A 25,338-nucleotide genomic window follows, 5' to 3' on the forward strand; every position below is an offset into this window, starting at 1 on the left:
TAGTACTTAGTTCTCAGTTCTCTGATGTGCTTAATTCCTGTGTATGTTCTTGAAATTAAATATTCAGTTTGTCTAGGATAAAAAGTGAAATGATCTGTAATCATAAAAATCGGAGACGAAGAATAATCCCATACTTGTTTTGTGTTTTCCAAGTTCGAGTTTCTCCGAGAATGAAATTCTTAGAGACGTAGGAAATGCAAAACTGGTTCCGTGAGCTTGGTTTAGCACCATGGCAGAAAAACAATTAAGTGTGAAATGTTAGCATCTTCTCTTGTTTTCCAGGTCCATGGGGGAGATGCATGGGAGATGAATGCGGTCCAGGTGGCATCCAGACGCGAGCAGTGTGGTGTGCCCATGTGGAGGGCTGGACCACGCTGCCCACAAACTGCAAGCAGCTGGAGAGGCCGGACAACCAGCAGAGCTGTTTCAGGGTCTGTGACTGGCACAAGGAGCTGTACGACTGGCAGATTGGCAGCTGGAACCAGTGCCAGCCTGTCCTCTCCCACAGCCATGAGAAGCCCCTGGAGTGCCTCAGAGGGGAGGAAGGGATCCAGACAAGGGACATCACCTGTATACAGAAGTCCAACGGAGTACCGGCTGAGGATGTCATCTGCGAGTACTTCGAGCCAAAGCCCCGCCAGGAGCAGGCATGCCTCATCCCATGTCGGCAGGACTGCATCGTGGCCGAATTCGCCCCCTGGTCAGAGTGCTCCAAGACCTGCGGCAACGGGCTTCAGCATCGAACTCGGCATGTTGTGGCTCCACCGCAGTTCGGTGGGTCTGCTTGTCCTAACCTCACCGAGTTTCAGATCTGTCAGTCTAGCCCATGCACTGCTGAAGAAATCCTGTATAGCCTAAACGTGGGACCCTGGAGCACATGCTCAGTGCCCCATTCGAGACAAATAAGGCAAGCGAGGAAACGAGGGAAGAACAAAGACAAGGAAAAGGACAGAGAAAAGGCAGTTCGGGATCCCGAGGCCCATGAGTTAATTAAGAAAAAGAAGAATCGAAACAGACAGAATAGACAGGAGAACAAATATTGGGACATACAAATTGGGTACCAAACCAGGCAGGTCACATGTACTCACAGAAATGGGAAAACTGCTGCTCTGAGGTAATCACTATTTATTAATTTGCACATCTTTATTTTTCTCTGTTTAAAGTAAAGCATGTGTTAAGTGCACACTGGTATTATTTTACACAATCCTGAATCTCAGTAGTGGGCACACACTGTTTCCAATATGAACATCCCTCATCAAGCTCAAGATGTTTCTATGACATGAAACATTCGAACTGTGCTGGTGATCATACCAAGCATCCCAAAAATGTCCACTGTTAAACTGTACTAAGTCCCTAGTCTCTGTTTGTCTAAATAGATTTCCCCCAAAACCTTGAAGATATTTGTCAAATATCTGCTCTGTTTCTGTGGGTTCAAGGAGGTTTTTGTCCTCTAACAAGTGATGATATTTGGAAGAAGTGATGTCAGTGCTTTTAAGGCTCTGGACACAAAGACTAACAGGGAACTGGGCTGGGTCTGACTCACAATAAAAGTGGAAAACAGAGAGAAAGATGCTGCCTGAGAAGGCAGTATCTATTCTTTCTAGGACATTTTGTTTTGAAATAGAAGAACAGGAAATATTTGTCCTTCTTCTTGATTCCTACAGCAAAATTCCTAAAAGGGAGACTGTGAAACCTCTTTGTTTCTTCCATGTACTTCCTCTTTTTCTTTCTCATCTGCACTTTTATGTTGTCTGTCTGGGGTTTTTTTCTGACTTTTTTTTTTTTGTTTACTTTTCAAGAGTTTTGGCAGTCACAGATGGTTTGATAACTCTTTCCATAGGCCTCTGGGTACTTTTCTGCAACCGTATTATCTTCCACTTGTTTGTTTTACTTGGTGTTCTTTTGCTAGCTCATATTTTTTCTCTGCTATCCCCCAGAACGTTTTTGTCCAACTCAAAAATCTTCTTTCAGTCTTTTTCTGTCTTTGATGTGATTCTTTCTATTTCATTCCCTCTCTAGTTCAATGCATGATTAATCAATTTTACTTCAACTGTGAAATGACTAAAGCATAGCTTGCTGAATGAGGCTGACACCCATTGCTGCTAGGTTAGTGTTTATGAACTTTTTTTCAGGGTGTTTTACTTCAGAGTTTTTGTTGTGCCAGTTAAACATTCTGTCACAGAACTTGTCATCGTTTCAACCTTTCCTATCTGAAACCATATATTATAGTTTTTCAAGTGTAGTAAATATTTTTCGAGTATATTTCCTTTCAAGAGAGGATCCAGCAGTAGAACAGGAAAATTATGAGAGGTCCCTGGCTTAAGGGAAGAACTGAGAGATTTGGGTTGTTTAGTTGGAAGGAGGGACATAAGAGTGAACATGTGAAATGTCTAAGAGTATGTAAAAATCCGTCACAAGGAAGAACGGAACAAGCTATTCTCTATATATTATGGATGTATAGGAAAAACAATAATGGGCTAATCACAGCAGTGCTGAATGAGGTTAGACTTCTCAGTACTGGGAATAGTGAAGCTATGGAAAAGATTGCCTGGGGAATGTGTGGCACCTCCACCTTTGACAGTTTATAAGAATAGGCTAGAAATGCATGTGTCAGTAATGACACACCTCCAGTAACCCTGGGTTAGGGAAGAGGAGCTGACTGCATAGTTTTTTGCAGTCTCTTCTAGCTCTGGTTTTCTACAGTTCTTTCAGATTTTGACCCACCCTTGGATGAATGTCTGCACAAGGAATCTCAAAATCACCTTGCTCAGGCAGTCCCAGGTGTTGGCTGCAGCACTGCCTCAGTGCTGGTACAGGAAGACGTCACCTTTACCCCTTTCTTTTCCAGCCTCACATCACGCAATCCACACTGTTCCTAGTCCAGGAACATCATTACCTTTTAAATATAGGGAACAATTTATTAAACATATCGGTTGCTAGCAAACAGCAGCCAGCCTCTCTGTTTGAAAGTCCCCAGGTTTTTGTAAGTTTAAACAAATAGTTCAGAGCTACTATATTAAAAAAAAATGGGGGGAAAAGAAACATTCATGTCCTGAGGCTCTGATAAATGGTAAAAGAAAATAAAAGTATAACTGGAAGTCTCTGGCATACTTTACTCATCACCTTTACATTCACTCTTGAATTTGCTCAGATTAGTAATACTGTCTTAATTTCAGATACCTCAGCTTATTATACCATATATGCACATTTCAGGCTGTAGCAGGGAAACAGATGAAACCCTCTTGCCTGAGGCAGTGAAACAATAGGTAATACAACATAGGAGCGATTCTTCACAGGGGAGCAAATGATACAAATGACGCAGTGGACATTTTGATGTCTAACGGCTATAATTTTATGTTGTAAATGCACAAAGGATTTCTAATAGTCTTCCCATCAGATTAACATAGAATCTTTTCTTCCAGTTGCATAGTGAAAACAAGAAAATTTTGTTAAATGACTCATGTGAGAAATTCTGGCACAGGTGCCTTAGCTTTTAGAGACCTATCTGTGTATGTCACCTATATATCCATTTGTTTCATTTTACGCTGCACTCTTTACTAAGTAGTCAAATACTTTATTCTATGAATGGCATTCCAGAATCTCAAGCAATAGGATTATTTTTCTGCCCAGGTTGTTAATGCAGCCAGCTCAAATGATTTTATAATCTCCTTCACATAGTAACTGTGTTACTAAATAATACAGACAAGTAAGGTGACTGGAAAACCTGCCATGCTCATGTGAAACGCTCTTCAGCTTGAATAGTCCATTTTCAGGGAGTTTTGACTTTAGCAATCAGAAACAATCAGCCCCCTGGCAGCATGACTGAAAGAAGAAGAAAAGCCCTCAGGCAAATAATATTTTTTGCAGAAGTAGCAAAATTGGTGTAGTATAAAAAAGGTTTCAAAAAACAAGTTTCAGAATGGTGCTCCAAAGAAAATGGTTCTGTAACACTGTCAGCAAAACTTCAAAAAGGCAAATTCTATTGACACATCAGCACACCAGGCATGGTAAAGAGAAGTGAAACAAGAAAATCAAAGTGTAATTTATACACTTTATTGCCGAGTGAACAATACACAGTCTCCCGTGAAGGATGAAATATTGGATTTTGTATTGCTCATTCTGCAATAATGAATGTGCTACACGGCCTGTATTTGCTTTATGTTTTCCTTAGTCTGAAATTCTGGTGTACTTAAATTTTTTTAAAAATACAAATGTTGGAGAAGAAAGAATTCAATAATTAAAGGTGACTTATAAAACGACTGCTCTGGATAGCTAACAAAACCTGGACAGTGTTGCTGTTAGTGTAGAGGACAATAGTGATTCTCTGAAAGGTTCCTTCTTTTTTTTTTTTTTTTGGTGAAACTGGAGTTTGCCAGATGTCCCACAGAGAGCTGTTAGACAACAAACTGTCAATGTAGAGAAACATAAAATGTATGTAAGTGTTCATTTTGAGTTACAAATCTGTGTGCACTATTACAGGTTGTGATGATTGTGCTTCATGTTAATCATAACATTTTCTATTGTAATATATACTCTGGTTTTGCTTTCTTCTACTCTGAAAAATTGTTACCATTGGGTTTCAAACATTTCCTCATAATTGTGTTCCTGAGCAGGCTTTTGGGGGAAAGTTTAGCAAAAATGTTTTGGCTGGTTTTGTACAAGTCTAAGAAAAAATATTTTGTTTTAGCAGTGTTTAATTCATCCAGCCATTTTACTGAGATGCTTTGTTGAGAGCCCACTGGACTGGGGAAAGAATTTGATATTTGGAAGGACTGGAGCGTGTTATGAGCACAGACTTTTATAACTGTAAGAACATGGAACAGAACTAGAGTATCTCCTTGTCCTGTATGTTTCTGCACTTCAGCAAAGATTTTGAAATTCACTGACAAAGCACATTGAGTTCCCCTGTAGCAGCTGGTCCACAGGCATGGGGACAGCCTGCAACTGTTAAGAATTGCTTAGCTCAAAAGGCTGCGAAGGGGGCTGGAGTTAATGCAGTTCTGCCAGGATACAACCACCTGTTTAAAAAAAAAAATCCCAGGGATCTCTGCACTATTTCCTTTCTCTTTCTCCACCATTTGGATATGGCTTGTTTATCTGGCTTAAGCTGGGACCAAAACACTCCTGTCTGAATGGGAGGAGAAATGGAAGAGACCAAGTGGGAAACAGTCCCCACCAGCTCTTTGGCTGCAGTCGTCAGAACTTGTTAATATTCCCTTGGCAGCACCTCTGTGGCAGAGATCTGTTTGTGAAGCTGAACGTTATTGATGACTCAAAGTGAGAATTCAAGAAACAGGAAAATTCTAGATATGTTCAGGGCCTTTATTTCTTTGTTGAGAAATAACTTAATGCAATAACAGCAGAGGAACATAATGGTGGAAAAGAAAAGCACCCAAAATTGAAGAAATGCTGACCAGTTCCTGGGCAGATTGGTTTAGTCCCTTCATGCATTTGATTGTATGATCATGTTTAATTTGTTTCACCTCTGTCCTTCTCAGAAAGTAATTATTTGTTATTTCTTTTCATCCTCCTCACTGATTCTGTGCATTCATGTAATATCTAGCAAGCTATATCCACACCTTGTAATGAATTAAACTCTCTTGGAAGTTCCCATAATGGTCTCATTGCAGCACTTCACTAACATTCAAGTTAGGCAGAGTTTGAGCTTTTATTTTTTCCAGTATTATAGTTGAGACATGAGAGATGACAGTAGGGCCAAAATTATTGAATTATCTTGCTAATTTTGGGCATCCAGTTTGAGGTATATAATACCTGATTTTTCAGCTTACTTCACATAGACCTGTATCTGCTTAAAGCACAGCCACTATATTCGCTAGTGGCCACAAGTCTTAAGCTGGATACCCAGGGACTGAGGAATTAGAGAATTGCCAGCTGAGTATTTAGGCTGATGAGCAAGTGATACTCAGAATGTATTGGCAGAAAAAGAGACAGAATCTGCTCCTCTAGGATGGCATTTTAACTTTGTTCGTCTTTCTAGGTCCCAAAACCTCCTAATCCAAGTGCTCACCTTCCAAATTAAGCAACAAATGCCTCCATCCACTTTATGGACTCTCACTCTCCTTTTACGCTATAGACTGTGTGAAGGAGGATAAAAAAAATACAACATAAGCCTATTGCTTTCTTTATGCTATTGATTTGGAGAAGCAGGCAAGTCACCCTGAGGTATACGCTGTCAGAGAGCAAACAGAAGAGAGATTCAGACCCATAATACAGCAGCGCAATTTGATGGACCCTGTAATATATTCCTTGCTCAGAAATAGCCTTAAAGGACTCTCTGTACTTCTCTGAGCTGCTCCATGAGGCAACATGCAGAAAGGGTGATGTGTATGAAGGTGGCAGTGGCTAAGGTGGAGTAGCTTCAAGGAGACAGGCTGCAGGAAGGTGAGGGACAGGTTGTGGAGATGAAGGAGCATAAGCAACCTTCAGCTTGTTCATTGAGGACCTGATGGAAGCGTGCATGTCTACAGGTGGTTTTTATGTTAGTGGAAAGGCAGCTCTACGGCTGTTTTTGTAGAGGAAGCCTCCAAACTCATCGCACTTTAAGGGCTTAGAAGCCAAAAGTGGTTCACTAACAGAACACCTGTAAATATCACATACTTGGATAATGAGCTATATACAGTCAACTTGATAAATTAACTTGGAATCACTTAGAGCACATGCTGTTAACAAATGGAAAACAGGGAAGAAAAAAGTCATCTTTGAAGGAAAACCTGATAACTAAAAGCTGCAGGGTAATTGTCAGATGCATTGGGATAATAAAAATGTAAAATATTATTAGAGAAACAGGATGCAAACATATTTCTTTCCTACCATTTTCCACTGTGTTTTTAGAATTTTCATGAACCTGAAAGTCAGAAGCATCCTGTAGGTTTTTAATGTGATTTTGGTGGAGACAGTAGTTTCTGTGGATATCCATAATATTAATCACTGAGTGTTCCTTTCTATTCTAAGTACCTGCTCCATCATGTTACAGAGGCTGCTGTTTTGACAGTGGCTTGTCAGTATTGCTATACTTTTGACATACCATGCCAAAATCTAGATTTAAAATGGAAACGTACACACCGTGCTGAATAATTGAAACAACAGCAATGAACCATTTCTTTCTCCACCATATTTTAACTCTTGTCATATAGTGAACTGTTGTTCTGTCATTTAGATGTATGACATTCATATATTTCTGTGCAAAGCATCAAGATTGGATGCCTTTCTAGAATATATTTTTTATTCAAGTACATGTAAAGGTCTTCCTTAGCAAAATATAATAGCTTATAATATAATGAGAGTTGAACTACATGTTCTGATAATCTCTTGTGGCCATAAATCCTATGAATGAACGAATGAATTCTGTGAATGAATGTTATGTTGAATTTCTAGCCTTAATTTAGTAAGAGATTAAGATAAACAGTAGTAAATGGAATTAGGCCCTGAGATCTTTAACAAAGATTCTCCTACACTGTACTTCTATGCATCTTTTCTGCCTCACTGACAGAGAATTTTTATGTTAATTGACTTCAATATGCCTAAATAAATAAGTACAAATCAAGCAATACTTTTCTAAATTTTGGCCAACTTTATATTGGTATTCTTTTCTTCTGTAATGTAGAAAGCTTGAGTGGCTTTGTTTTTTTTCAAAACTATTTTGGCTGTGCATCTTTGTTGGCAGAATTTAATTAAAGTTGTGAAAGAATCATGGGAAAGTAGTTTTGTGAAAAGCACTTAGGTGGACAGTACTTGAATTGTAAATGAATAAAAGTGACCTCATTGTTTGTGTGATTGTAACAGCCCATTATACTGTGAGGCACTAATAGTTTCTCAGAACAATGTACAATATGACCAATACTAAACAGTGCAGCTGTAGGGAAAATGAATCAGGACTATGTCATGAGGGATACTCATTACATTTGCCACTAGGAAAAAATACAGGCACTGTATTTTTCACTAACTTCTTTACAGAAACAAGTGTGTACCAATCATAAACTGCAACTACCGAGGATGACTAGGCTTTACAAATCACATTTTATATCTTTAGAGTAACTCATGGGAGTTATCTAAACTCTGGATTTAAATCACCTTTCTACTATTTCTGCTGTCTAGTACCTGCTCATTAAACATAATTTTTTTTCATTTAATTTTATTTATGAGAAAATAATTTTTTTTCTTTATACTAAAGAGTTTATCACAATCTCTTTCAAAATCCAGCTATACCTGTGATCCAAGAATGGTATAGAGTTCATTTGATTGTTTTGCTTTAGAGGCTATTGCATCCAACAGGCTGTGTGAACTGTGAGGAGAACTCTGCACAGAATATAAACAGCTTGTTGCAACACACTGGGACATTGTGCTTGATTCTTGCCCTTGTATGTTAACTCCAAAATCCCTGTTACTTATATAGAGTGTCTTTTAAGGTTCCATGGTGGTCAGATAAAGAGCAAGAAGGAGACCCTACACGTGCAATATTAAGATCTCGATTTAGTCCCAAATAACACGAAGGATTAATATTCAGCATGAATATTACTGGATTTCCTCAGGTCTCTTGACTGATCATTCAAGGTTGCTGTAGAAAATTGCATACATGGGTACATATATTTCAAAGGTTGATTTGACCTTCTGACCCCACCAGATTATATCTGTGAGGTAGTTCTGTTAGAGTGCATGAGGATCTAGGCTATGGGACTGCCCACAGGGAGAGGGAGATTTCCCAGCAGTGTAAGCCTAAGCTTTTCTAGGATGCAATGATAATGAGCAGTGTGGTACATGTTTTACCCCTTCACTATGAGGTTACATTTAGGAGAAGCAGATGCAGTCTTTGGAAAGTGGTCCTTACAGTCTCCCATTTCTTTTAGCAATCTACTGAGATTTAAGCAAACTTTAAGCAATCTACTGAGATTCTCTGTACTGAGAAAAGTAAAATATGCTTGTATTCAAATCCCTGCTTTAATTTCTTCATTGTTTTAAAGATTCTTTGGGAGTTGGAACAATGTTCATTTGCGGCTGTAGGGTGTCTCGCAAGGACGCTGTTTGTCCATCCAGCTTAGTCGTTTGTTTTGGTGGGGTTTTTAAATTGTTATTTTTTGAATCACAAATTTACTTTCTGATTCTTTGCTGAAAATTTCCTCTCACTTTAGTTTGCCCTTCAGTCAAAAAATGCAGCCTTTACAAGCCTCCTTCTGTTTGTTTGTGTGTGTGTGTGTTGGTTTTCGAGTGCTAAACTAACATCTAGTTTTGGTGTTCTTTAAGCAAGTTGCCACTCTTCCAAGTCTTTCTGCAGACAAGTTTGTTTGTCTGTATATCAACAGTTTTCATCTTGTGGCCGGTAGGAAAGACTGAAAACCGTTTTGCTAATGGTATTCAATGATGTAATGTCTCATGAGATCAGCAAGAATTCAAGAGAGACTCTCATGGTTCCTGATGATACAGCTGGTTGTGGGAGATGCCTGATGGTGTGCAGGACATGAAGGCCAGGAAATAGTTAAATTATTCTGCTCCAAGGGAGACCACTGTGTTTTCTTTTATCTGCCAGACAGTCTTTGCTTTTTTTTCCTTAGTATTTAGATGAAGACACTTAAAAACCTGTTAAAGATTTCTGGATTTCTTTAGCATGTTGATTGTGCTTTGATCTGAAACCTTCAGAAGCAGCTTCCTTTTTCTGCTGAACCTCCTCATATCATATTCAGTATGGGTTTCTCACAGGCAGCTAGCCTAGTTTTTGGTTATGTCTTCTTCAGTCCTCCTGAGTTTTTAATTCGTTCATTCAATTTTGGGTGTTCAAAACATAATTATATAATTATGTTGTTGGGGTTTTGCTTTGGAATACAAGCAGAGCTTGTATTTTTTGCTAAAAATGGAGTAGCCTTCTTCAAGAAGAATGATAGAGAAAGTTCCTTCCCCAAAGGTGCCGATAGAGTGGGTTCTGACCCCACGGCCCCCCCTGATCACCAAGGGCATGTGTTACCTAATCCCTGTGATACTATATAGCATGTGAGAGGCAAGGAGAGGAAGAATACCCTATTTTCCTAGTTTTTTTTTATGCTGTCTGACTGTAGGTGTCTGTTGGGTGTCTCTTGATAACACCTGCTATGCTGAGCTCTCCTGAGGATGCTAAGATACAGGAGTGTCTGCTTTCCACACTGGGGCTGAGGGTAGGTCAGCCATGCCAGGGCTGGAGCAGCCTGGGCAGACCTATAGGTGCACCTATAGGGAACTTTAGAGCCACAGGAGCAAAGAGCCCGTGGACATAATCCACTACCACATCAAATACTGATCCAGGCTTGAAAGATCACAGTTTTCATTTTACGGGTAAAATTCCACTTAGGTCCTTTTCAGTCCAGCTCTAACCCATGGCTTTTGTTTCCTGTGAGTGCCAAAAGTTTATGTTGGCATCAGTCTCCCTCCTGAGCCACAGCAATGTTAGTCATTTCAGAACAATGGAAATCTCTGTATGTAATCAAATGGGAAATCAGCTAGAGAAAAAATAAATATATCAGTATTCCAGGAGAATGTACACAGTGAAGGAAAATAAGGAATAATAGCTGTGAAAATGTCATTAAAGAAACTCAGAGCTGAATGTTTATAATGGTGAAGGAATAGAGAAAGGAATAGAGAAAACATGGCAAAATGGTGTAGACAAAACTTATTAAAGAGATTATTTTGCTTGCATTAACCTTGTTGATTGGGCTCTATTACTTTACATTACAGGTAAAAACAATAAACAGCAGTTCTTGTTAAATATCAGCACTGGGTGAATGAATTGAATTTATTGTAAAGGACATGTTCTCCACTGTACAATTTTAGATTTAAATTGCAGACTCCACATTGGAGCTCTGTTACATTTGGACATGAGGAGAGTACCAAACTGATCTTCAGAATGATGTCTCCTTAATACATTGAATGTGTGGACTCATATTTCCATTAACTTATAGATTGTCCAGGTATACTAATGTGCAGATATTTTGGGAGCATCCTCAGAATGAATCTTGGACAGCCCTCAAATCCAGGCGAGTTTTACATCTCAAAGTTGCACATGCAGTAGAAAGGACCTGTGATTGCAGAATACAACTGTGCTCAAATAAAATGAGAGTAAGCAAAGAGAGCTCTTGGACCTAACAAAGAAATAGTCGAGGAGAGAGCTCATAGAAGTCTCTAAGCTCACAGATGCTATAGAGAAAGTGAAAAGAATGTGGTTATGCAAGGTCTAAAGCCAGAAAATGAAAATAACAGAGCAGTTTTAAAGCAAAAATAGCTATCCACAGTTATCGGTGAGTAAAATAGATGTGCAATTCATTGTTTCCAAGATGATGTAGATGCCAAAATCTTATCTGGGTTCAGAAAGCATTTACACTAATTTATGGAGGAAAACTTTATAAAGGGCTCTTCAGTGCAAAGGTACAACTTGTGTTCAGGAAGTCTTTAAGCCACAGTTTGCTGGAAAATGGGACAGTATGTTGGGAACGTGTGACCAAGTATTTGCTGTCTTTCCATTTTTGCCCTCCTTTTGCTGCTGCCAAGGCAGGTATCAGACTGCATGGATTATTAGTTAGAACCACTCAGCCATTCTCATGCTGCTGTTCATCTTTTCTCATTAACTTTTCTTTCTAGTTATCAGTCCAATATGATATGGAGGAACCACCCGCAAAAGTAGAAAATCTCTTAGTTGTACAAGTAAGTTATGTATAGCTCATGGAGCAAAATGAGTCCTACAGCCTTGCTTAAAACCTGTTTATTTTCCTATTCATTCTGCATAAATTTAGAGATCAGTCCTATGGTCATGCATTACCATGCATTTGGCTTTATGCATGCAGTATGCATGGCTTTATCTATTGGAAAAAATAAAAAGAAAAAAGAAAGATTTTTTTTTTTTCCTAGTTGAGGAGGAAATTCCAATAGTCTCTTCCATGACTTTTCTGCACAACTTAAAAGATAAATTTTGAGGCTGAGATTACAAACACTCAAACAGGTCATTGACATAAAAAATCAAGTTGTCCTGATTTTTAAAAATTGTAAATGCATGATTCACTCTCTAATAGAAATTTAGGATACCTCAGAAAGAATTCTTTTACCTCTTGACTAATCTAATTTTATCACACATTTTAAAGCTTATCGTCCAGTGAAGAGACTACTTTCAACTGCACAGCTTGCTCATTTGTACACAGGTACTATGGTCCAATTTGCTCCAGGCTTATGCCTCAAGCCTCATTCTCTATTTGTGTGCCCATACCCTTAATTATCCCATAAATTACTTTGAAATCCCCAGGGGGACCCTTCCTATCCAAAGCAATATTTAGTTTTTATTTATTGCTGTAAAGAGTAAAAATGAGGCTACGGAACGTGAGTAGACACAAATTCCTACCCACACATCTCCAAAAGAGGTTTAGCAGCAATTATGTTCTGTATTTTGTCCTTTGAATCAGCACTGCCTTTTTCTCTAGTTCATTTATCTAATCTAAGTCTTTGAGGTCAGGATGTTGGCTTAATAGCAATAGGACTCATTCATCCCCTGTGATGTTTTGTTTTTCTTGGAATTGCCTCTCATTCCACTATGTCATCTACATGCTTATATACATTAAGCTTTAGTTCACCACTATATTTATCTTTTGTCTGAAATGGTACTTTCTCAAACCACAGCCTTACTTCAAATTGTATAATGCCCTCTTCCCCGCCAAAAGACAGCACTTAAGACACTGTCCTTTGAATATATTCATTGGATTGAGAGCAAGTTCCTGCAGACTTTACATGTTACCCCTGTGCAACCTCTTCTTGTATCCAGTCTGCTCTGTTGACTTATAACAGCATTTTAATGCAACTCATGTAGTTTTCTTTGAGCTTCCCAAGCAATTATCTTCATACCCGCATATGGAAATAATTCATAACAAACAAGATAAAATGACCATTGTGATTATATAAGCTATATCAACAACCACTTTTAATAAAAAATAAAATTATTATGAAGTGGAAGGTACTAGCCTGCTGAATCAATGCCACTGACCAAATAACTTCTGTTGAGTCCTGTGAACAAATCTAGGTCTAAATTTTTAAAAACATTTTTCATCATGATCCACAGAGGGACCTGAGCATCATGGCATTCAAGATTACAGGGGTACTGAAAAGCAAGAAACTTCAGCAGGTCTTTTTGCATATATACATATATTACAATTAAGGATCTGTGAAATGAAAATTTATTATCTAAAGTTGTAGTAATGCCTATGTTGAATTCTTTGTTAATGATCTAGTAGCACTTGGAATCTGAAAAGTGCTTGAGACCTATAGTGATCTTTCAGGAAGTGACTATATCCTTTAAAAACTAATATCATTAGTTTTCAGGGCTGGCTTTAAGTTTAAGTGGAGTTGATTGACAACTTTCTGTTAAAAAGTTTTTTTTCAATTATGGTTATGGGAAAACATTTTTTTTTTTCTCAGTACGCTGAGTACACTGGCTCAATTTTGTCATTTTTAACACTTTGTTCAGAAAATCTGTGATAAAAATTCCTTTTGAATTTAAATCGCTCATAATATTATTTATTAAAAACTATTAAGTGCATTAGTTTTGAGCTCGATTGCAGCTCAAAGTCTCATTTCTCCTATGCATCAATCATCATAAAGATCTTGAACCCTTTGTGTTACGGTGGAGGTTTCCTTTATCAGGGAAGTAAACAATCTCTGCATGAAGCTGTGTAGGAACCGTGGCCAGTCAGAGACAGGGCCGCCTTTAGGGTTCGTGACAGTTAGGGGATACAGGCAGGTTGAAGGTAGCTTCAGCGAAGAAAGAATATTTATTTATTTATTTAGTAGAACGACTGAGAATGAATATTAGTCTTTCTCATGTAACACTTCTCCCCAATAAGTTTTGAAGCAGATGCAGAGCCCATGGAGTATTACACATCATTAATTGATGTCTTCCCTTCACACCAAAGCTACTTTGTGGTGGCAATTTTGTGCATGTTCCCTGGTAATATGTGTCTATAATTAAACTCAGCCCCAATCACAATATGAGTGAAGAATTTTTGTCTGCTCTCAGAGGAGTCACATTGGAAAGGAATGTGGGAAGTGATGATATGTCGTCTGTTCTCCAGAAGGATTTGCACATACTGTCCATGTTAGAATCCATTAGGAATAGATCTTTTCTCCAGTCATTAAAATGTGTGTCTTTGTGGGATAAATAAGTCTATATGTTTTGTCAAAGGTACAGAAACTGCTGTATTGAATTCAACAGTACTGTAGTCCTATGCCAGATGGGGCTAGATGAAGGTGAAAACCGTCCATTATTGAAAACCAGTTTTGTGAAAAGCTTTGGCTGTCTTTCACTCCAAACAGGGTGTAGTTTCTATCCTTAAGCAGAATAAATGGTGTCTATCATATGCTAGGGTTTCCCCCCACACACTCCTTTCACATAATAAGAACATAAGAAATCCCCTACTGAGTAATCCCCTATGGTCTGTTAAGCCCAGCAGTGTCTCCACCCCATTGTCTCCAGCAGTGATAAAGGGAGATGCTATTTAAAGACTAAACATATGAGCCCTGGCTGCCTTTTGCAGTCCATTCCCTTTGTATTCCTCCAGTATCTAAAGTCAATGTATTAGGGATGGTGGCAAGTGTATCATTTGCCTAGTCATTTTAGTATCCATATATAGACATATTGTCCACAAATTCATCCAACCTCTTTCTGAACCTTATGGCACTGTCTATCTCCACAGCCAGGATTTTCTGTTAGCAAGATGTAGAATTGCTTTGCCCCTTGTGTATAGAAGTACTTTCATTTATCATGTTTTCAAATCTCCTATTAGTCTTATCCAAGTATCCCTAGTTCTAGTATTACAAAATTTTGTTAACAGCAGTTCAACACGATATTGGATGTATGGGTATGGCAAAGTTTTGTATAGCAATAACATTGTTGTAAATATTCATTTTTCTGTATTATTTTCTATTCTATTAAAAGTAAAAAAATGAGCCTTTCTAGTGTTGTTCATAGGACAGGTACCGAACATAGCATTTCATTGTGCCAACTTCAGTGCAGATAATCCCTGCCTGTTTAACTACTTCAGAAGTCAGAATTTTATTCCAAAACAGACAGGATAAATATATTTCTGTTGTAATTATAATTAATGTGTTAAAGTTATGATCACTTTAATTGTAGTTTAGCTTCTCTATTGCTCATTTTCCTATTGTGAATCAAGTTTAAAGTAGAAATAAGTTAGTTTCTTATTAGAACATAACATTAAAAAGACAGAGGCATTTAGAAGAAGAAAATCTTGCTGACAACCTATGTAATATGCGAATGAAGCAATCAGATGGAGAATGGAAATGAAATGACAGCCTTCATGAGGAACAGGAATTTAAGGCTATGGTTTCACTCTAGCAGGGAAGGCTCTATTTTAAGAGAGAGATCGTTCCCCTTTTAGATCATGAGTCATCACTGTGGCAACAAACCAGCTGTTAACAAAGCAAATAATAAGTGACCAAGTATTCAAAATATTTGACATTGCATTTTTAAACAATTTATAGTCTGGAAATCAGGAGAAGATGACATTGAGCACTTGGTTCTCTTCAAAAACATTGTGTAGCCATCTCTGTTATTTATCCTTCACTTCCTTTTCCTTCCAACAAAAATAATTTAGTATACCTAAAAATGAAAAATAAACAGTGAAAAAATTATTTATTTGCTCTTATTACAGCTTTTGCAAGCAAGACAAGTTACCCATTACGTTCCAGTCCTGTGTGATCACGAAGGAGTGCCAGGTGTCAGAGTGGTCAGAATGGACCCCCTGCTCCAAAACCTGCTTTGACATGACAACCCCTAAAGGGAATCGTACAAGATCACGGACCATTAAACAGCTCCCTATCGGCAGTGAAAGCGAATGCCCGCAATTAGAAGAAACAGAGCAGTGCATTTCTCAAGGCGACGGTGTGGCACCGTGCATTACGTAAGTTGGTTCATTTCAGTTCTCCTATACCAAAAGTAAGAATTTCGGTTAAGCATACAGGGCTGGCAATGGATTATCAATCAAAGTGTTATTAAAGAAATAACAGGTTTTATTTTTTTTAATCTTTTGTTTATTCAGTGCTCTTCTTAAAAGCCTGAAGTCTGCAAATAGCTGCTATTATAGTGAAATCACTTCCTCCTCTAAATACAGGAAAAATAACAAATACAGTTTTTTTTCATTAGTGTTAACTTCTAAAAGAAAACATTTGTGCATATGCAGGCACAGTCAAGACCATAATAAACTGTATTAATTTGTCTGTGATCTTTTTTCTACATAACATTTCTACCAGAATCATTGTTTTCTGAAGTACTTGTCTGTTTGCAGACAAAATGCTGAACATAGGAAAGAGGCAACAAACATCTGTTTAGCAACCAGACTTTTTTAGTGAAACTCGTATTCAGCACAACAAAGGCAGGACTGGGCCCCAAATGGAAAGTGGAAGAGGCTAACAGTGACAGTAAATAAATTAACCCTGTTTACTGTTTAGGAGAAACGACAGCAAGCTCTTTACGATTCAAGAGATTGCTGTAATCATTATCAACTAATCGAGATTAATATTGAAGTGCCAACTGTGCTTTTTCTTTATCAGACTGAGAAGAGGGTCTGGGGAAATGTCATTTGATGTTAAGCATCTTTGACTGGGGTACATATTTTTCATTTAAGAGTTAAAAGGTCATCTTTCCCCATCTCCAGCCACATTAGGAAGCAGTTAGCTTGTTTTAGCCTTAAAGTACTTGTTGGGTAGAGAGTTCTGTGGCATTTCCTGCAGTTTCTAATCCTGATTTTGGTTTTAACTGGGAGTCACAGAACTTTCCTGTCCATTCACTGATTAGAAAACTCACAGTTTCTTTTCATTCATCAGTACACAGCAGGGATGCTTCAGTACTGCAGAGCCATCTTCCTCTTGGTGGTGAAAAAGGAACTTACTGTAACGTTTTTCTGAAGTAATAATAAAAAAATACAGTTATAGTTTTACCTTGATATTCAGGAAAAACTTCTCTCTCTCCTAGCAAATACAACCAAGAGGCTTTTAGGTTTGTTTTTTGGGGGCTGTGTTATTGTGGGTTTTTTCCCCTCTCCTCCTCTGGCTCTTATGTTTCTCAGCGTGCACGTTACTTTGATATTTTGGCTTTGGTTCATATATAAATCTCTAAACAAATGCCAAGAGTCACAGTCATTAAAGTTAGCTTATCTGAACATAGGCTGTATGTCTCTGTATATCAAGTTTTTCTTCCCTCCAATAAAATATTTATATGTGCAGTATGTTTCAGGAATTGAACAGAAAAGATCTTCCTAAAAAGTAATGATTTCGAAAGTGAAATAATAGAGGAAATGTTTCCAATATCAGACTTAACGCACCTCTGCATACAAGAAATTGTGGGGCTCAGGCCTTTTAGAAAATTAATAAAGCTATTAAGGTGTTTCAGCTTGTATAACTTAATACTGTGTAAAATGGCTTCATGATTTCTAAAGACACAATTAACCAAATTTGATCCAGGTACAGCTGGCGGACCACAGAGTGGACAGAATGCCGTGTCGATCCTCTCCTTAACCAACAGGACAAGAGGCGAGGAAATCAGACAGCACTGTGTGGAGGTGGCATTCAAACCCGGGAAACGTACTGCGTGCAAGCTAATGAAAATCTCCTCTCCTATTTAAATAACCTCAAGGAAAAAGAAGGTAAATTTTATTCACTTACAACAGAATTAGTGTGAAATTGGAGCACTTCAGCATTCCAGAGCTCCTTGACAGCCATTGTCTTCTGTCATGAGTGCCACCTTACCTTGCAGGTTACTGTTATTCATACTTAAAAAAATCTAGTTCAGATGAAAATACTTAATTGCAGCAGCAGAGATTTCATTCTCTATTCTGCAAATATTGGTTTCAAGCTACAAATTACTTTTTCTTAATATTTACTGAAAAATATTGAATAAGAAGAGCTTGGGAAGATGGGTCAGAAATCCTAGATGCAGTTCCTTCATATAGTGTAGATTTCCTGTCTGTCCTTGAGCTGAGTGATGAACCTGTGTGGTTTGATGTGCAGATAGAATATGTCAGTTCTGGCATATAAACTCAATATAGAAATGTGTAAAAATATTACTGCATTTCATACTCGGGGAATTGATTTTTTTTTTTTTCTTTTCTTGATTTGGTCAAGTTCTTAAGTTGCTTTGAGGACTTCAAGCCAATATAATTTCGTGAGTTTGTTTCCTGAATGGAAAAAGAGAAGAGATTATTCCTTGTCACAGTTACAGGCTGTACAGCTTCTTAAGAAAAGAGAGAATAGCTTAGGAGACAAAATCTTTAATTCGTTTAGTGTAATATGTGCTGAAGAACAACGTTTGAGTATTTTATGTTACTTCTGCTTCTGCATACATATAGATTTAGAAATTAGTAATTAAGCTAAATGCATTTAGCAAGTTAATTAAATTTTATCCTCTTCTGTAGCTATTTGATATGAAGACACATTATTATTAATAAATAAATAAACAAATACAGCCTCATACTCCAGGAAAAGAAACATCATTTTACATGTCATGTGTAATACAGCATTTAGACCAGAGCTGACCAAACTGCAGGCTAGTGAGCTTTCTGCTCTGGGTTAAAGCTACTCTCAAACTTGCCGTAGTGGTAGACTTTGTGGGGAATATTAATACCAACATCCATTGCAGTGTGACTGCTTGGATCAGTAGGGTGTGACTTGTGTGCTCCTTAGGCCCCACATCTGTATTGAAGAAGAAGCTTTCAAGTTGCTTCATTTAATGCAAATCAGCTTCCGCCCAAGGGCTCTTAGTAAATCGCTTCTGCCGAAAAAAGTTTAGATGCCCCTGCCTTACAGTAAAGGAGTAAAACCTCCCAGCTAAGGAGAGATAACAATAAAATCAGTGGCAGCTTACTCTTCAGAATGATGATTAGGATTTTGGTAGGCTGTGAAGTCTCGCTGGCTTAGGCGGGTGTGAAATCTGCCCTTATCAGAGTGTGACAGGAATACGTGGAACCCATCAGGAGGTAATCTCCACAGGCCCCGGAAAGCTGATTAAAATGTAACTAGTCTTTGGATGCATAAACATGAGAACAATTTTTCAAGAGCTCAAACTAGGGGTGAAGTGGGTCTTAGTTTAAAAAAGCAGCTCTGGGCTGCTTCCATATTAAGGGACAGATTTTAAGAAGAGCTGCTTCTCCACTCATCTTCCCTCTCTCTACCCCCTCCCACCTTGGATTCAGTGTGGGCAAGGGCTGCTCTCCAGGCCCTCCTAGGAACAAGCAAATCAGTGCCTCTAAAAATGATACCATTGAAACTAGGAGTAATTTGAGGATGAGAGAAAGCTGGGAGTGATACCTAGCAGGTTTAGCCATGGAGAAACACCTTTATTTCAGTGCAGTTTTCTGTTGAAGTAGTGAATGCTGTCTCGGTAAGGCTGCTTTGAAGACCTCCATTCTCATATACTCATGGTGGCGTTTCCCTGTTATTTCAGAAAGTCAGTCACAGAGCAAGTCGAAGGCTAGTGCTGCACCTCTGCTATCGATCACTTTTGAAATAACAGGTAGGTAAATTAAGGCCTCTGACCTGGCCTTTCAACCAAAGCGTGCAAAGGAGGCAACGTCCCTTTTGGGGGAACTACGTTGGCTGTATGTGTATAATTAATATGTTTATATAGCTCTGAAATAGTTTAACGGATTTGTGCATTCTCAGAAAGTTCAAGGTCAATTTGAAAGTGACAGGCCTGAACTCAAACTAATTAAGTTCATGAGCCAGGTAGGATGCCAGGACAGTTCCCTGCTCCCACTCCTGAACCGTTTCATCAAGTAACAGATTTTCCTCTCAGTTCTGAGCACTGGGAATTGCTTTGTTGCATTCATCACAGCTGCTATTTCCAGTCCCTTTTGTAGATTTAAATCACTGATTTAGGGGTCCAGTAAGAATTTGGATAATACTTAGCTGAACCAGAATCCCTCACAGCATTCAGATCTGTATTGTCTCCTATCGGAATTCATAAATTTAGACCTGAGGAAGAAGCGGCAGTGTTGGGTGTAGTAACTAGGCAGCTGACAATAAACATTCCTGGAGGCCGCTGTCATTCTGCCATTTAATGCCACTGACTTAAATTGTTTCATCTCTATTCACCTATTTAACCTGTTAGTCATGAAGTTTCTCTCACAGTAAGCCTGTAAGGTAGATTGTGTCATCTGTTTCCAAGTACCTTTAAAACTCTTGATACAGAATGAGGATGGGAGGAAAGTTCTTTTATGAGCATAAACTTATTAGCTGTGAAACCAGTGCAACAAATGACCAGAAGAAAATTCAACCTCTTTGCCAGCCTGGTCGTTACTGGGCACTGGTCTGTTGATGGTTCCTGGGGAAGAATGGGGAGGTTGAGATCTCGATAAAAGTAGCAAATACTTAAGAACAGAACTGTGTTTTTTCTTTTCTGTTCTTTTTAAAATGCAGTTATTCCAAGAGGTGCTTTACAAGGGGATGAAATATATTCGGCTAAAATTTCCTAATACAGTAGATGATTTGAGAACAGGGTGATTGAATCTCATTTTATTTTTTAGGTCACTACCTCAAACCTGAAATTCATTCAAAACTGAGTCTAATTTTTTAGTTACACTGAAGTAGAAAGAGAGATTATCAAAATACATTCTCTTTTCTTTCAATTTTTTGGCCCCAAATTTGGTCAAATTCCACACAGAGCTTGCAATATTATACGCAGTCTAATCAGCATTCAGCATCACTGCCAGGGAATAAAGAACAATCTTTAATGCTGCCACAAGAGATTATGAAAGGACAGAGCTAAGATAAGGATTTAAACTGTAAATTTCTGCATCCAGCATCATCTTCTCTCAAAGCATCTTTGCTAAACAATAAGTAGCAAAAGCTGAGCTCATTTATACTTTTTTGATGCTGGCAGAAATCCAGCTAAATTAATGGAAGTGAGATGTTCATAAGATACCCCGGCAAGGCAAAGTTTTCTTAATTTCCTGTCATCTCAAAGAAAGAATTATGAGTAATCCTGGGTAAAATTCACCCTGAGTCCTCAATGATGAAAACATTTTTTAATAATCTAGAATATAACTTGTATGTCCTACTGTTGAATTCTTTTGTTTTAAAAGCAATATATAACAGTTCTGGTAGCAGCCATTTGTACATCACTCATGTTCAAAGAACAACATTTCAAAAACATTTTGACACATTGAGAGATTTATTGATACCCCTTACTTGTCCCCAAAGCACTTATTTCTTCCCCTCCACCCTAATGAGTGATGGAAAAAGCAGATATTTTCAGTAGGTATTTTCATTATAAGTTTATTTAACAATGCTTGCTGGCAAGGTCTAGAATTCTTACTGGACAGTTATCTCCAAAAAAATTGAAATAGCATTCCTGTTGCTTAAGTCAGCCTCTTTAAAGCCAAACACAGTCACAATTCCTCATGTTTTAAAAGTTCAGGACCATCATAATTTTAGCTTGAAGCCAAATGGATTGCAACAATAGCACAGTAGTACCTTCTGTTGGCAGACTCAAAAAAATCTGGTTGACATATGGAACATCTGTGATATGAAAATCTGCTCTTTAAAGCTTCCTGATGAAAAGTCTTTGTTATTTTTCTGAGAAACATCCCATGAACTAGTGTGATAGTAAGTGCTTTACCCTGATGCAGGCTGGAGATAAAGCAAGGCATTCCCCAGAACACTTTCCGTGATCCCTGATGCAAGGCTGCGTCTCAGGGGCGTAATTGACCCTTAATTTCGACTGTCTCACTTGGTCAATTCTCCGATTAAATCAAGGTTTAAAAAGTACGGTTAGCAATTACTTGCTGTTTTTCTTTTTTTTTTATTAGAAACTATTCAATACAAATTCAATTATGGACAAATTATGTTTATTTATATCCATGTTCTACACAAGATATGCATAGTATGTTGATTATCATGCACGTTAGGTGCGCATGTCAAACACTGTAAAATTCAACGTTCTGTCATAAAATGTAATTCCAACATAGCATTATGCAAATGTTGGAATATTTGTTCATGTATTATTTTGTGTTAAGAGATTGGTGAGCTGGAGGCAGTAATGTTGAATGACTATCTGCCATCTTCGTGCCTTCATTATGTAGAGTAACACAGTGTAAAACTTTGCCAAAGAGGCAAAATGGGAAACCAGAATAGGGTGATGATTTTTCATTCCCTTTTCCCCTTAAAAAATGAGTTGAATGTTTTTTCTGCAACTGGAAAAATCATCTACTTAGAAAATCTGAATGGAAAGAGACACACATATTACATATGAGACCATACTTTAACAACCTGATGTTTACTTTAGTATTATATCTGTGGTTATTGATCTCTTCTTTCAGGAGGATATTTTGTCATATTCCAAACTTATTTCAGAATGTTTCATCAGAGAGTTTTTTCTATCAAAAGAGACTATTTGTAGTTGTAGCAGAAAATTAATGAGGTAACTTTCCTGTGAAAAAATGCTGAGAGAGTAAGATGAGCGTGTTTTAAGTTAAGGAATTGCATGTTTCTTCAATCAACCAAAGTGAATGAATATGGCAGACTTCACTTTGCCTTCTAGCAGATATTCTCTGCTTAGTTTAATATTTTGTCAAGTCCTATATTATGAAAGAGAATTAAAATCTTGCTTGTAATGAAATGGTACAGTTTCTTTTAGAGTTCTGTGCCTTACTTCGGCACCTTACAGAGTTGTCCTATTATTTGTGTAAACCGAGAATTCAAAAGGGGAAAGTATGGAAGGAGAAAAGTGATTTTGGCCTGTTGCAGGACTTATTGGTCTTTAAAGAACAGAAGAATCTGCCTTCAAAAGTGTCTTTATAAATTAATAATACTTTAATGAAAAAAATCAATTGTCTTGTGCAGAGTTTTAATTATTTTAAATACATTATGTATATATATATTCATATTATATGCAAACCATATATGTATCCAAAACAAAGCCTTTCTTGAACTAAAGCTGCTAATGCACAAATCTTATTGCTGAAAGTGCACTTGAAGGTCTTTAGAGTAAAAGAAAAAACAAAATTTTGTCATAATTTTAACTGTGTTTCAGGTTATAGCTTAAAAATAATCTTCTAAATATTAAGTAACCATGCTTTTGAAGTTAGAGTATCATATAAGAGCAAAGAGGTTTATACAGCTTTTTGTTCAGTTTCTTAAGTGAAGACATACTCAATAAGATAGCAGGACATTGATTTACACAGAGTGCACTGTGAACTGTTGTAGTAACATAATCTATCCGTTCAGTGAAAGGACTAGGTCGAAGAGGGTGCTGCAATATCTACAGTCTTCCTGACTCCCCGTAATAGGATTTGGCTCTGTTCATGCAGAGAGCAAACTGACTTCTGTTTCATTTTTCCAAGACAGGCATTTTACCATCACTTCATCAGATTAAAATGATGATAGCAGCGTTTCTGAATGAAGGATGGTTTTGTCCACTTAGAGCTGAGGGTTGTGACTGGTGACATGTGAGAAATGTGTTGACTTTGTTTTGACAGCCTCGAGGCCAGTGGATCGTAGGCTGTGTACGGGACATCTTCCCAGCACCTCCCAGCTGTGCCATATCCCCTGTCCTACAGAGTGTGAGACCTCGGCATGGTCAGCCTGGGGACCATGTACCTATGAAAGCTGTGATGACCCTCAGGCCAAGAAGGGTATGTAAAAATTCAGTGTAGTCTTTTAATGGTGATTATTTCATATCCCTAAGTCACTAGGCACCTCTGGCTATGCAAGCATACTAAATTTTGCACCAAGAAGGGTGTATCCAGTGCCTCTGAGCATCAAAAAAGGTCATTGAATTAGGACTGTATTTAGCATTACTGCTCTACCAAAGCTGGCAAAAATGTAGTCTGTTTCCTAGCCTCTCGAGGTAAATTTGGGTAATTGCAGGTCAATTCCAGTTTTAAAACTTCCTTTCAAAACGAAAGAGATACAGCTAGTATACGTGTTCAAATCACAATTCTGGCACTGTCTCAAGAAGATGACAGAAGCGGCCTTTGAGGTGCCTAGTGTCCAAGTGACTCGAAGATTTACGGTTCAGTGATAGCTTAAGAATTCACCAGTAGACTGTAAAGCATGCTCTGGCAAAGAGCTGGAACCGTTTGCTGTTGGTAAGTGACACTCTTTTACTTATGACATTTGAGCTGGTTTCAGTTTTCATGTGTTTTACAGTTTATTCCTATGCAGAACAGATTACAGTAGCCTGACATCAAAACAGGAAAGCAAGAATATAGTGACAAGGACCTCATGTAAGAAGACTGCAGGTTTCTGCCCATAAATAAGAAAAACTGGCCTAGTCATTGCTGCGATGTGATTATCTGACAAAAACTGAGAATACAGACTTGGTTCCTTGATTGAAAACACTCATAAGAAAGGGCAGCCACATACGTCCACTTGAAGAAGCAACTGTAATTACCACATTAGCTTAGCTGCTTCTTCATGGTATACTGCTAGCTACACTTCAAACTGTGCAGCAATAATGCAAGTTTTACAATGCTGTCACATAGTAATGTGGCCCAACCTTGATCAATTCAAGAAGGAAAAACCAGTTCAGTGTATAAGCCCATTGGATCAAGTCTCCTCTGAGTACAGCGGTCAAGTAACCTGTTATTTCTCTTGCTGTTCCATCACTGAAGTATTTGCTACATTTTCAGGGGTAATGTTTAGGTTTGTGAGACTGATTTGGACACCTGCCTGATGGAAATGTATTAGGATGTACTTTATGCAAGTTGTTATTCCTGCAGACATGAGCAGGGAACTTTTCTCAACTGCCAATGTTCTCCTCTTATGTGTAAATTCTTTTATTTTATAATTGCATTGACAGTTCTTCTGAGAGAATGATATAAAACTTGTACAGGCACTCCCAGTTTTAGCAGCAAGTCTCTCTACGTATTTCAGGAATGACGCTTTACTGTGGATCGTTTGCCTTCTTTGTTGCAGTAGATGCTGGGGTTCATTTTTTGAAATTATATCAGCCTTTTGTGTCAGCCTCAGTAAACCATTTATACATAATTTGGCTGACCTCTTAAATTTAGAAAAAAACAATTAAAGATGCATGGAAATGTATTTTTAGAGTAATATTTATTATAATTTAATGAGGCATGTCTTCAAACAAAGGATCAATTATTTCACATATGTGTTTGAAAACTCTCTTCTATTTCATTTGTGTCCTGGTAGAAATTAGAGAGTTATATGTAATATTTTATAAAAAATATCTGTGTATTACTAACCTGCCTGAATATTGAGATAAAACAAAGGAGACTGTGAAGAGATGTGAAAAGAAACAAACCTTTGCCAAAGTTAAAATATTCTGATCAGATATATCAGAAACTA

The 25,338-nt window shown here is 37.9% G+C and overlaps 1 protein-coding gene across 1 annotated transcript in view; it reads left to right on the forward strand.

Moving 5' to 3' along the window:
• The window catches only part of THSD7A (thrombospondin type 1 domain containing 7A), a 219,964-nt gene that overhangs the window by 87,341 nt on the left and 107,285 nt on the right, over positions 1-25,338 (forward strand). The window contains exons 2-6 of the mRNA XM_068404754.1: positions 283-1,114; positions 15,687-15,935; positions 17,494-17,675; positions 19,472-19,540; positions 23,505-23,660. Coding sequence (XP_068260855.1) covers positions 283-1,114; positions 15,687-15,935; positions 17,494-17,675; positions 19,472-19,540; positions 23,505-23,660 — 1,488 coding nt within the window. The remainder of the gene's footprint in view (positions 1-282; positions 1,115-15,686; positions 15,936-17,493; positions 17,676-19,471; positions 19,541-23,504; positions 23,661-25,338) is intronic.

This window comes from Nyctibius grandis, chromosome 7 (assembly GCF_013368605.1).
Source record: "Nyctibius grandis isolate bNycGra1 chromosome 7, bNycGra1.pri, whole genome shotgun sequence".
NCBI classification, from domain to species: Eukaryota; Metazoa; Chordata; class Aves; order Nyctibiiformes; family Nyctibiidae; genus Nyctibius; species Nyctibius grandis.